The sequence below is a fragment of the Diadema antillarum genome, unplaced genomic scaffold (assembly GCF_040938485.1).
Source record: "Diadema antillarum isolate AM-2024a unplaced genomic scaffold, OU_Dant_1.0 scf00000153, whole genome shotgun sequence".
Classification (NCBI taxonomy): domain Eukaryota; kingdom Metazoa; phylum Echinodermata; class Echinoidea; order Diadematoida; family Diadematidae; genus Diadema; species Diadema antillarum.
This window is the reverse complement of record NW_027271042.1, coordinates 38,009-51,360: the sequence shown is the minus strand read 5'-3', so window position 1 is coordinate 51,360 and position 13,352 is coordinate 38,009. Positions and strand designations below refer to the sequence as shown.

The following is a 13,352-nucleotide window of genomic DNA, read 5'->3' as shown; positions in this document are numbered from 1 at the left end:
CATTTCTGTAAATATTTATTTTTCATACTTTTTCAAAAATTTCCCCAAAAGTGTACACCAGATCGCTGAATTTCAGGTCTTAAATCTCAAAATCTCCTTCGTGTGGGAGGGGGATACCCCCTCCCACACCCTCCCCTTTTATGTCCCCTTCCACGAACTTATACAAAGTGAAGATCCACACACACGAACGCTGATACAACTTTCGAAATATTCCACCCAGAGTGTGCATCAGATCATTGTATTGCAATTCTAAAAATGCAAAAGTTCAATCGTGTGGAAGGGGCCTGGCTTATACCCCTCCCATCCTCGCCTCATCAACTTCCATGCAGTTATTACACAGTGATGACGCACACGCAGAACAAGAGCTGATCATACCCTGATTTAATGGACATTCACATTTCTGTGAATATAGGGTCCTATTTATCTTTCATACTTTTTTTTTATTTCACCAAAAGTGTGCACCAGATCGCGGAATTTCAGGTCTGAAAATCCAAAAATCTCCCTTGTGTGGGAGGGGATATGCCCTCCCACACCCTTCCCCCCTTTGGTCCCCTTCCATGGACTTATACAAAGTAAAGACCAACAAACGATTCTCTGATACAAATATGGGGATAGTCCACCAAGAATGTACATCATAATCGTTGTATTATGTAAAAGCTCTGTCGCATGGTAGCCACCTCCCATCCTCACCTCATCAACTTCCATACAGTTATTTCACAGTTGATTGTAACCCAATTTATTGGTCATTCACATTTCTGTGAATATTTTATTTTCATACTTTTAAAGAAATTTCACCAAAAGTGTGCACCAGATCGCTGAATTTCAGGTATGAAATTTCAAAATCTCTCCAGTGTGGGAGGGGGATACCCCCTCCCATACCCTCCCCCGTAGGTCCCCTTCCGTGGACTTATACAAAGTGAAGACACACACATACACAAATCAAGAGATAACAGATACCTCATTCAACAATCACTTCTTCATGAACATAGTCCACGAGTATTCACTTTTTTTTTTTTTTTGGTTGAAGAATTTCAAAATTTACCACATAAAGTGTGTTGAATTTCACTAAGAGTGGAAAAGTTTCCCTGTGTGGTGGAGGGCTTTCTCACGTCGTTTCGATGTCCCCAACCCCTTCCCTTCACCTCCCCTGCCCCCCCCCCCCCCCCCATTTACTGAAACGTTGCTAATATGATCAGGCAATCGAACGGGTGGGGCAGGGGTTCAGCACCCCTGTGAAAAAAGTTGCTCCCAGGGGCCTGTTTGAACATTAAAAAAAAAGAAAAAAAAGAGTCAATTCTTATAAGTAGGCTTACAGCAGTAAAATTGGATCAAATTTGGATAGGATTGGGAAAGATTGTGAGTTTTTCTAATTTTTGCACATTTCGAGAATACTAGTTGACATGGTCGGAGACACGAATAAGTGAGATTATCGATGGTCGGTCATCACCTCACAATTCTCCATTTGATCGTGTACAATACAACAACAAAAAACAAAGATTGACGATAATTTTAATATTTCTGCTATCGGTATAAAAGTGTAAAGCACTTTCCTGGCTGAATAACTTCAAAATAATGACCAATCAGGCATCCCTACAATTTAAGCCTTCCGGGGTATAATTGTGTGTGTTTTTTAAAACAAAATACCGGTATTTATCTGGAAAGTGTCAAGATGTGTGTACAAATTAAATGGGAATTTGTGAGGAGATGAAATCACCAGCTTACTCAGTTGCGTATTACTATTGGCTCTTCAAGAAGCGTTTTGAGAAATATTAGCGAAACTTTGCGATTTCATAATCACCTTATTAATTGTGACTACCTATTGTGCTTATAAATCTTTACTCTTTCTCGACAGATAATCATTCAAACTGGTCCGGAACGCCATGTTTGCTGGGCATAGTAGATGTCTTATCATCGCAACCTTCATTGTGTCAACATTCTCGATATTTTTCCTTTACTTCAAAATTTCGGCCTGTACGCCGCCTATTTACCTGATTCGTCTCCTATTCAATGTCAGAATTCAACAGCCAAGTTCCACTCCTCTTAAGAAGTTTTCTCATGAACGCTTCCATAACTTTTCGTCTTGGCCGGCAGACTGATATCCTTTAAAAAAGATATCAGAGTGGTTATGTCAGTGGAGTGTACAGAATAAAATATGTTAACATTCTATACGTCGGCAAGCGTGTGTTCTTCGTGTACGTTGTTCATTCTTTTACATACATTACGTACCGTACGTAACCATTACCCACAGTCCCAACCGCTCCATTCGGTAGTGGTGCGTTGTATACTGTATTGCACTGAAATAATGATAGAAGAGCTCGTGCACTATCACTCGAAAATTACCCTATAATGGCAGCTGGTCCGCCACAAGAAAGAAATCAAGGTAAGCGACACTCATAGCTTTTTTTTTTGGCGTAAATGATGTGGAAATTTGAGCATGTTGAGAGGCAAAAGAACAAGAGTATTTGATTGTCGTAGTTTGAGGCGAGTGATGAGATGTCAGATCATAACACTATTAACAGATGAGGCGGCCGGTGGACAGACAGGTGGAGGGAGGGAGCTCGCTCTATGTCTATGATGATCAATGATTGTGAATGTGACTGAGACTGGTCTCTAATTAGAAATATTCTATTGGTTTCTACAGTTTACGCCACACGATGCTCTCATGGGTGTCACTGACTGTCAGGCAGTGTGAAATACATTGACTGTCATTGTGGGGTAGAACCCTAGATCTATTTGTAGTGTCAAACTCAGTCCGGGAAACCCGCTCATGAGGACCGCTCCCGCGTACGAGGACTGTCCCTCCTCATGAGGACCTCCCCACTCCCCCCCGCCTCATGAGGCCCCCCGGGGAACGCCTCATGAGGCCCCCCATTCACTTCTTATTCATCTCGCATCTGACGTATAAATTGTCGCAACTTTGCACGGTGATTTTTTGTTACACACACATGTCCACTATCCATGATGAAAAGAAGAAAAAATCCTGTCTGTTTTTTTTTTCAAAAATCGAGTTTTAATCAACCGATGCAGAGCGCCCATCAAAACACGGGCGCCAGCGCGTTCACACAATGCAAGACTGCCGCACCTAGCGGCCTGATCCGACTAAATATTTTCGATGCTTTTTTCTGCGGCTCTCACCTCTCCGCGCACGAATCAGCCTCGTGAAGCTGAAGTCTGACATCTTTTTACACAAATTCGTAACGAGAAAAATTAAATCAGTACTAACCTGATCTTGTCCATATATTCCAAATTACTATTCCACACTGATAGAGTAGGTGGGTAGATGACATACTCCAGTTTGTTAGCAAAATAATCACTTTGTAGGTATGACGAGTTCACTTTCTTCGTCAATTCCGCCCACGATTCCGCCGCCCACTTACCGTTTGGGCGCTTTTTCTGGAATCATCCCGCGACGCGACGTACGTCGCATCACATCACGCATCCAGCATATACCACTGGTATGTGCTGAATGCGTGATGTGATGCGACGTTGCGGGATGATTCCAGAAAAAGCGCCCAAACGGTAAGCGGGCGGCGGAATCGTGGGCGGAATTGACGAAGAAAGTGAACTCGTCATACCTACAAAGTGATTATTTTGCTAACAAACTGGAGTATGTCATCTACCCACCTACTCTATCAGTGTGGAATAGTAATTTGGAATATATGGACAAGATCAGGTTAGTACTGATTTAATTTTTCTCGTTACGAATTTGTGTAAAAAGATGTCAGACTTCAGCTTCACGAGGCTGATTCGTGCGCGGAGAGGTGAGAGCCGCAGAAAAAAGCATCGAAAATATTTAGTCGGATCAGGCCGCTAGGTGCGGCAGTCTTGCATTGTGCGAACGCGCTGGCGCCCGTGTTTTGATGGGTGCTCTGCATCGGTTGATTAAAACTCGATTTTTGACAAAAAAAACAGATAGGATTTTTTCTTCTTTTCATCATGGATAGTGGACATGTGTGTGTAACAAAAAATCACCGTGCAAAGTTGTGACAATTTATACATCAGATGTGAGATGAATAAGAAGTGAATGGGGGGCCTCATGAGGTGTTCCCCGGGGGGCCTCATGAGGCGGGGGGGAGGTCCTCATGAGGAGGGACAGTCCTCGTACGCGGGAGCGGTCCTCATGAGCGGGTTTCCCGGACTGAACTAGTAAATTTAGTAGTAAACGTTAAGACCTCGTTTGTTCTCAGATCTCGATCATGTCGACAGCAGAGCAGGCCAGCCGCACAGCAAAAGCCAGAGCCAGTCAAAAGTCCATCATACATTATTTGTAGCAGCTGCGCTGTAAAAAAAAACAAACAAACAAAACAAAACAAAACAAAACCCTGCAATATTTTCAAAAGTAAATTTTAAAAAGAAAATGCACTGCTGACAGTGACTAAGTGAGTTTTTGATTTTAGAATATCTAGGGCCTAAAGATCAGGTTTTATCTGAGCCTTAGTTTAGGCTAGCTAGGGCCTGCCTTCTTAACCAGTTAAAAAGTGTGAAAACTTTCTCATGGACATGGTTGTAGTCTTTTTGTACCATATTTACGTCAGGGCTGCCAACTCTCACGCATTGAGCGTGAGACTCACGCAATTCAACAAATTTCGCCTGTCTCACTCTGATAAACGAAATCTCACGCTAAACCCCCAAAATGGAATGTACATGACTACAAAAATAAATATATCCCTAAATTCTCTTATATTCCGAATATCGATATGCCCAAGCCCAAAATTTCGAGATTTTCCCGCGCGGGTGTAAAGCTTAACCAATAATAAGATTTAATCGTTTTCGGTTCGCGCGCAAAGACGAGCTATTGGATTACGATTGGTTTCTACCTATACCGCATGAGCGTAGCTTGTAATTTTGACAAATTACAGTACATGTACTGTATGGCTATGACGTGTGCTTTACATCGCTTTACATACACTGACCTTGTACGTAGTATGTACGTACGTACGGCCAGGCGCTAGCCAGGAAGTAGCTCCGCTCCCTCGCAGTGTCTCATGCCAAACTCTCACTCAAGGTTGGCAGCCCTGATTTACGTACGTAGGCATATGTCTACTGGACATCTCCAGTGTCTAGTTAAAGTTGGGTCGTTTTGGATGTTTACTGGTATTCTACTATTGGCACCCACACCAAAACCAAGGTTTTACCTTCCTATAATAATAGGAATCTGTACATAACTTGTCGTACAGACTACAGTGCACTCCTGTCTGTACACAGTTATAGCGAAATTCCGGTTACAACGAAGTAAAAATTCAGGCCACAACAGTATCCACTCTATGTATTTTTATTGTTTATTTGTTCGGTTATATTTCACAAAATTTCGATACAACGAAAGAAAATTGCCAGTCCATAGGACTTCGTTTTAATGGGAGTCCACTGTAATCATACACTATACTGTATACAGCATAGATTTTTGCATTTAGAAACATTCTACATGTCATTAGTGAAAAGCACTAGATATGATATGTGAAAATGATAGACATTGGCTTTTCATGTAGATTACATTTTATTCAATGTAAATTGCAACCAATATGACTTTTAAAACAGTCCCACATATCCATATTTGTCTAATCACAATTTGGTGTGCATTTGATCTTGAACCAAGTGTAGCTAATGATACATGATTTTTACCATTATGGCATTTTCTTCCATGTGGTAAATGATACACAGAAGTAAGTGTGATTAGCCATCAATTTAAAGAAAACGTGTCCGAAAACTGTGGGTATATTCCTTGAAAATAAATTTTTCTCCATCTGGGCCCTCCTGGGTCTGTAGATATAAAATGCATGATTAATATATCACTGTACTCTGTCAGTTATGTCAGTTGTATGGGTATCAATCACCCCATCTGTTCTGTTCCTGACATTTTCTCCTCACAGATGCAACTGTGTATGTTGGAGGTTTGGATGAGAAGGTGACAGAGGCGTTACTATGGGAACTGTTCCTGCAGGCGGGACCTGTGGGTGAGTGCGCAGCTCGAAAAGTGTGGCCAGTGAAATAAATGATCTGGTCCATGCTGGTCAATCAAGGCAACAGAACAAATTTATGCATCTTCCCATATAAATTACCACCTTTACTAAATTGATAATTTCTTTTTTAGTGACCAAGAAGCCACTGTGGTTTGAATCATTATGATGTATATATGAATGAGAATGATTATTCACTGACATTTCAACAGCTCTGATCATATCTTTTGATCCACATGTATCTTTTGTTGTCTTTTAAGCATGCAAAGTGGAGTCATAGTCAATTTGCACCTGTATTTGGCACATCACAAATCTTTGATTTGAAGAGAAATTAAATGCACTTGAGTGGAATAGAGTAGAAGAAAAGGTGTAAAAGTTGGAGCAAAAAAACAAAACAAAAACAAAGGAGATAAATAACTCGTGTTTGGAAAGTTATGTAACTATAGGGTTACCTGGTTGTAACAGGGGTCTAGATTTATAACAGTTTTTGTGAACATTTGACACTTGATAATTCCTTTGAAATCTTTTCCAAAGGTGCCACAGTGTGGTGATACTCTAACATGCTTAAAACAGCAGACCAGTGAAATCGGAACACTTGGGATATGTCTGAAGAAGCGTCCAGATTGCCATCTCCCATTTTGAAAGACCTTGATAAACGTGTATGAATTCTTGTGTGTGTTTGTTTTTTCCAGTGAACACCCACATGCCCAAAGATCGGGTGACCCAGGCTCACCAGGGGTATGGCTTTGTGGAGTTCATGGGGGAGGAGGATGCGGACTATGCCATCAAGGTTCTGAACATGATCAAGCTCTATGGCAAACCTGTCAGAGTTAATAAGGTGAGCCCAGTTTTCTCTCCACACCCAAGTCTGCATGTTAAGAACTTTCTGTGTTTTTGCCAAGGGAGAAATGTACAGCAAGGAAAACACTGTCCTTAGGTGGTATCTAGTGAGGAGAGGTGTAAAAGTTTGAGCAAAAAATAAAAGATTTAAAAAAAAAGAGATTGCAACACATGCTGTTTAAAGAAAGTTAAGTATCTTCAGATAAACCTGGTTATAATGAGGATCCAAAATCCTAAAAAACGGAAGTCCGAAAGCCATGCTTTTATCAGGTTTCTCACTGTGTCAGGGTACAAAAACAAGGTAATATAAAGAGTTTGGACCTGCAACATCACTTTGTTCGAAGAGGGTTAAAAGAAAAAAAGAATCCAACCTCTTTATAGTGAGGGGAGACTGTAGTATCAGTTGTTGGCATTCCCGTAAGTCATTGGATATACACCGTAGCATCCCATGAGAATGGCGGCAATAGCAGCTTCTCTTCCCTGAAGCCACCATGAGTCACATTGTAATCTCTAGAATTTGAAGGGGTACATGTATGTACCCAAAACGGATAATTACCAGTAGAGACAAAAGGAGCATTCTTCCTCATCTGCCCATTCTCCTTTACTTAGTGAGATGTCATAATTTCCTTCATTTCTGTGTAAGAAACATCCTCCTTTTTGCAAATAAGTAGCATATTTCACTACAATGATATGACCTATCTTTTTGCTGTAGTATTGTCTGATCCTTTCGATTTATCATTGAATGATGTGATGTAATTTTATTGGGGATCTTTTCCTGATTTTACATTTTTATTGCAGGCCTCAGCTCACCAGAAGAACCTCGATGTTGGTGCCAACATATTTATTGGAAATCTTGATCCTGAAATTGATGAAAAGCTTCTCTACGACACATTCAGTGCCTTTGGGGTGATCTTACAAACACCGAAGGTAATGACCTCGCTTAAATTCTGATTATGTGTGATCATACTTACTAACAAAAATTGCTGGTGACTGTAATTTGAAATAATTCTTATCCTCTCCTAATTACGCAAAAAAGAAAAGAAAAGAAAAGAAAAGCAGATACAGTACTGCAAAGCAGCTAGTAAATGTCATTTCATATTTATGGAGACCCATAGGTCTGACCATAAAAAAGCACATATTTGGAATGAGGACATTTTATAACTGAAAGCATGTCACCGGAAAACTCGTTCACTTGCTCTTGTGTAATCCTGTTCTTATATATGTAAATTTACTTGATACAGCTTGGATTTTGTGTGTTCACGTTCATGTACATCAATAATATTTTGAGCCAAAATGCAAGAATAGATAAATTTACACTAAAAGATATTTTGTAGGATTGCCTGTGTGGGGAAAAAGGAATATACAGGACGCTTTGATTTTTCAGTGCATGTATAACTATGGCCAGGAACTCCTTTTGATAGCTTTGCTAGAAAGAGCTTTGGGAGTTTTTTTGTCCAACATTTTCCCCCCAGCTTTTTGTCCAGTACCACTTGCATTTAGAAAAGGGATCTGCATGTTCAAAAGAAGAAAATAAGAAATGACAAATACGACATCAAAGATGAAGTGAAAGAAAAAGAATCACTATACTACCAGATTTGATATCACAGCCTACATGACGTCCCATTGTTCCGTCATCCCTGCAGATTATGAGGGACGTGGAGTCGGGCAACTCGAAGGGCTACGCCTTCATCAACTTTGCCAGCTTTGAGGCTTCTGATGCGGCCATCGAGGCCATGAACGGGCAGTACTTGTGCAACCGCGCCATCACGATATCGTACGCATTCAAGAAGGATTCGAGAGGAGAGAGGCACGGCTCTGCGGCAGGTAAGCTTGAAATTTTGCAATGTCAAACCGAGAGCGCCATCGTTGAAGTACTGTATACGCCAAATATTTCGCGAGGTTTTAATTTTCGCAAATTTCGCGAGTCAGGCGCTATTCGCAAAATTAAAGACACAAAGATATTGACTCTGAATACGCTATGATTGTGATGTATGCGTCATACATTTCTCTGTTCGGAACAAGACTCCAAGATTGCGAATTTACACTCGCGAAATCGTCGGGAAGTTCCTATTCGTGACAATTTAGATGTGCTAAATATATGGCGTATACAGTAACAGCCAGGAATATGTGTCTGCATATGCAGTGATGCAGAAATCGCAAGAGGAAATTGGCTGATGGGTATGCCACTTTGGATTCCACTTCAGTCTGTGAAGCGGTTAATGCTGTCATGGCCAATGAGTACTGTGAAGATATGAACTCTTCTCACAAGTTGTGTGAAATTTGATGTGACATTAGACAAGGGTCCAAGTAATGTTCGAATTTAATTTAACACTTAACATTTTTATGATGGAACCTACAAAATATTGATATATGATTCCATTCTGAAAGGCATTTACATAAACCCTTTTCTCTTTGTCCTTATAACTGTACCAGCCAAAGTATTTGATGAAATTGTTTATCTTTTTTAATGTTTAAAATCGAACAAAAATCGTTCAAATAATGTAACAATGAAAACAATTATGAAAACCATTACAATACCAGCGATAGTAATCTCATAACAACAATGACGTTATTCATTATTATTAGAGGTAGTAGTAACTGTAACATAGTTATGATAATTTAGATGAGAATGATAAGAATGGTAAGCATCATCATTTTCATGATTATTATTTAAAAAGAGATGGTGTATGGGTGTAGTTTTTCTTTCAATTAAGTTCTGTGACCTTTTTTGTCTTTCCAGAGCGTCTCCTTGCAGCACAGAATCCACTCTCTCAAGCTGACAGGCCTCATCAATTATTCGCTGATGCTCCGCCCACATCTCAGCCTTCAGCCAATGGCATGCCTCCACTTGGACAGGCCCCGCCTCCTCCCCCTTCAGGTAGTAGAGGTTTTGTCTATATAGTTGTTTCTCACGTTTGCATCGTACAGTGAACTACCGTTTTAACGAACATGGTTATAACAAAGTTCCGGTTTACAACGAAGTAAAAATTCAGGCTGCATTATTATCCACTCTATGTCTTTCATTGACTATTTCTTCGGTTAAAACAAGATTTTGATATATACGCGTATAGATTTTTTGTGAAATACTGTACGAGCTGAAATTTTCGCGCTGGTTTTATTTTTGCGAATTTGGCGAATTGCATTTGAACCGCGAAAATAACAACACGCGAAAATTAATAACATGCAAATAACTAAGTTCAGTTAGACCCTCACAACCGCGAAATTAACAAAACGCGAAAATGTCCTCCAAGTTGCAATTGGCGAAAATATCTGTACGCGAAAATTTCAGCTCATACAGTAGTCAGTTTATACCTGTATGAATTGTGAGTAATCTGTGAAGTGCAGTGATAAGGTGTGATGACAAGAGTTGTGGATCATATAAATGTGCTCTTGCATAAGCCATGACATTTATATAGGATAAAGCATATGCTATTATTACTTTATTTTTCTCCCATTTTCTTCTGCCTATTTTTGTTGCAGCATCAAATGCAGGGCCAGGTACTGCTCCCTCGTCATCGACAATAACCAACGTCCCCGTCCCACCACCTTTCCCCATGCCGCCGGGTATGATACCGCCTGGTATGCCCCCACCAGGCTTGCCCCTGCCCGGTATGCCGCCCCCTATTCCTCCACCCGGTCTACCTCCTCCTCCCCTTCAACCACCACCTATTCCGCCTCCCGCCGGCATGCCCCCTCCACAGTCCGGTCCGGGGGGCATGCCTCCCCCTCCCGGGGGGCCACCGGGTGGAGGGATGCTTCCTCCACCACCTGTACCGCCGCCTGACATGAGGGGGCCTCCTCCTCCGCCCATGATGCGGCCGCCGGGACCCATGGGGGACAGGGGACCATTCCCGCCACCTCCACACATGAGGCCGCCCCCCATGGGAGGCCCCCCACTCCCCGGAGGACCACCCGACAGATTCCCGCCCAGGATGGGCCCACCAGGTATGGCACCATCATACTCTTCCTCCTTATTTTGCAAGACTTTTGTCACATAAGATATGAATTTCTAACTTAAATACTTTATCACTCCAAAGCAAGTTGTAACTTGTACATTTTAGATGCCCCGCACTAGAAGTGTTTACTGTTTTGTCTTTGTAAGAGCTTACATGAACAATGATTATAATTATATTATAAAGAGGACTGCATGAACAATACCTTGTTCAAACAAAATAACACTTTTGTATAGTGTCTGTGCTTTTCTTTTAATTTTCTGACAACTCCAGATTAATGATCAACTTCTACCTATCTCTGACAGTTCAATGAATTTAGAAAACATTGATGATTTGGTCTGTGTGATGATAAGTTCTTGTCTAGAATATATAATATTCATTTATGTTGAGGCATGTGTCATGAAAAAAGTGTATTTTGAAAATTGTGCCATACACTGCATGTTTATTATCTAGTTATATTTAGAAATAATGTGTTATATGATTAGGCTCTAATGTTTCAGAATTTAGATTATTTCAGAAGCCAAAAATGTTTGAGACAACAAGAGTGGAAAAGTTTCTGAAGTCTGCTAGGTGTCACTAGTTTAATTTAGACATTCAATGGCACTAACCTCCCATGTTTAATATTGTTTTCCAATCTTTCTTCCAATCCTTGATACCAGGACCTCCAGACAGGTTTATGGGGCCCAGGGGTCCTCCTCCACCATTCCGTGGCCCCCCAAGAGGGCCTCCCTTTGGTGAGTGTGAATTTTGTGCATTTATATATTTGTTAGGGCCTTTAAAAAAACACCATGACTTGTAGGCTCAAGAAGAAAAATGTGTTGTCTTTACATCTAATGCACACATATGTTTTTGGTTTAGCTATTTGCATGCTGCTTTCTTCGTCAACTAGCAATCATACAGGGAAGCCCTTTTACGATGAGCTTGCTTATAATGAGATACCGCTTTGAATGAGGTGAATTCAGCAGTTCCAATTTTCCAATTGCTGTATTTAGCATGTCCCTGTGTTATATGCACAAGGTACCAATTATGATGAGGTGAAATGTGTGGTCTTGGGACCTCGTCATTATTCTGTTTCCATGTACACTGAACAGATATGATATTGTATGGCTGATAGTGTTCAGTAATCCTGAAAATGATGACAGCCATCATGCAGTACACTGGCATAGGTATGAATTAATCATGCTCTCATGTTTCGTTCCTGATTTATGCCAGATTAGATTTAGGTTTACCAGTTAACATCTCAGTGCAATTTCTTCCCTCCTTGACACCCTGTCTTCACTGCTATTAATATTTCATACAACCCACTGTAAAAGCTGTTATTTTCACGAATTTTGCAAGTCACATTTGGGCCGCAAATTTAACGCCACGCGAATATTGCCACCTGATCCTGATCACATTAAGTTTGCGGTGCAAAAATATTTAATGTGCTCATTTGCAGTACTTGGTGCCTCCTGAGCTGGGGTGAGAAACATACGGCCATGGTTGGCTGGATATGTGCATGCTAGTGTGTGTGTAGCATTACTCGCATCCCTCCTTATCAACAAACCTCAATCACGAGAGAGTGCAGTGATCATGGTTGCAGAAAATTTGTGGTGTGAAGAGACAGGCATTGGTGCACTTATGATAGCCTCGGTGTCAAATCGGTCAAAGAACATCTTGAGAAAATGTCTGTGACTTCATGTAATCACAAAAATATCTGTATGCGAAAATGACAGCTTTTACATTTAAGTGAGACTCTCTATGGTGTTTGGATCTGTACCATTAACCTCACCCCTCCCTCCTTCCCCGTAGGACCCCCTCGTGGGCCACCAAGAGGTCCCCCAAGAGGTATGCCGCCCCGTGGACCAAGGTACTAGACCCCTCAGAAGCCGGAACCAGAATGCTACTAATCCAGTCCCATCGGCGAGCAAAACTGAAATGGATGGGGATGGGTTCATTCAAACCAAGAGAGCCAAACATCGACTCCATGACAAGGGGAAGGAATGCTGGAAAAGACTCTGTGTTTAGCCTTGTTTACATAAAGAACACCAGGAAATGTGACTATTGTTGTTTTCCTTCCAGACAGCGATAAGATGACCCCTATGTTGAGCAATGATAACACCACCAAGAATAATGCCAACACTCTAAACAGATGTCTGTCGCCTTTTCTGATGTACCCATGGATTATACTGTAGTAAACATTGAAAAAAATCCTGAAAGTCAGCAGAATAAAAAAGTCCTGAATTTTCATTCATTTTATTTGTTAATTTTACTTACTTCCAGGAGTTCCAGGCAAATCAACAGATTTCCTAGTTGGAGAATACTGGTAGACTACAAGTTTATTCACTTTTTTTTTCTCACAAACCTTATTCTTTCAACCTCCCTTGATTTGAACATGGGACAAAATCAACACTCACAGTGATCAATTTCAGAGAGCATTTAGCAACAGTTGCTGCGTACAGTTAATGCTGTTTCCATGACAGCAGGTACATGTAGTTAACTACCAGCCAATCATGTCTGTGCATGTTACAGTGTTGCAGTGTGATAACTGCTATTGCATTGTGATGTGGAGTGATAAAGAACATCTTCGCAAAATGGGCCTTTGGTCTATGTGATAGTGAAATGA

The 13,352-nt window shown here is 41.0% G+C and overlaps 1 protein-coding gene across 1 annotated transcript; it reads left to right on the top strand.

Annotated features, from left to right (window-relative positions):
• Nucleotides 1-2,252: 2,252 nt before the first annotated feature.
• Nucleotides 2,253-13,352, top strand: LOC139721964 (uncharacterized). The gene is made up of 9 exons (XM_071633286.1): nucleotides 2,253-2,380; nucleotides 5,868-5,951; nucleotides 6,647-6,792; nucleotides 7,593-7,721; nucleotides 8,438-8,618; nucleotides 9,535-9,681; nucleotides 10,287-10,739; nucleotides 11,407-11,481; nucleotides 12,539-13,352. The coding sequence occupies exons 1-9, from the start codon at nucleotides 2,347-2,349 to the stop codon at nucleotides 12,601-12,603; spliced, it is 1,314 nt and encodes a 437-aa protein (XP_071489387.1). The 5' UTR covers nucleotides 2,253-2,346; the 3' UTR covers nucleotides 12,604-13,352.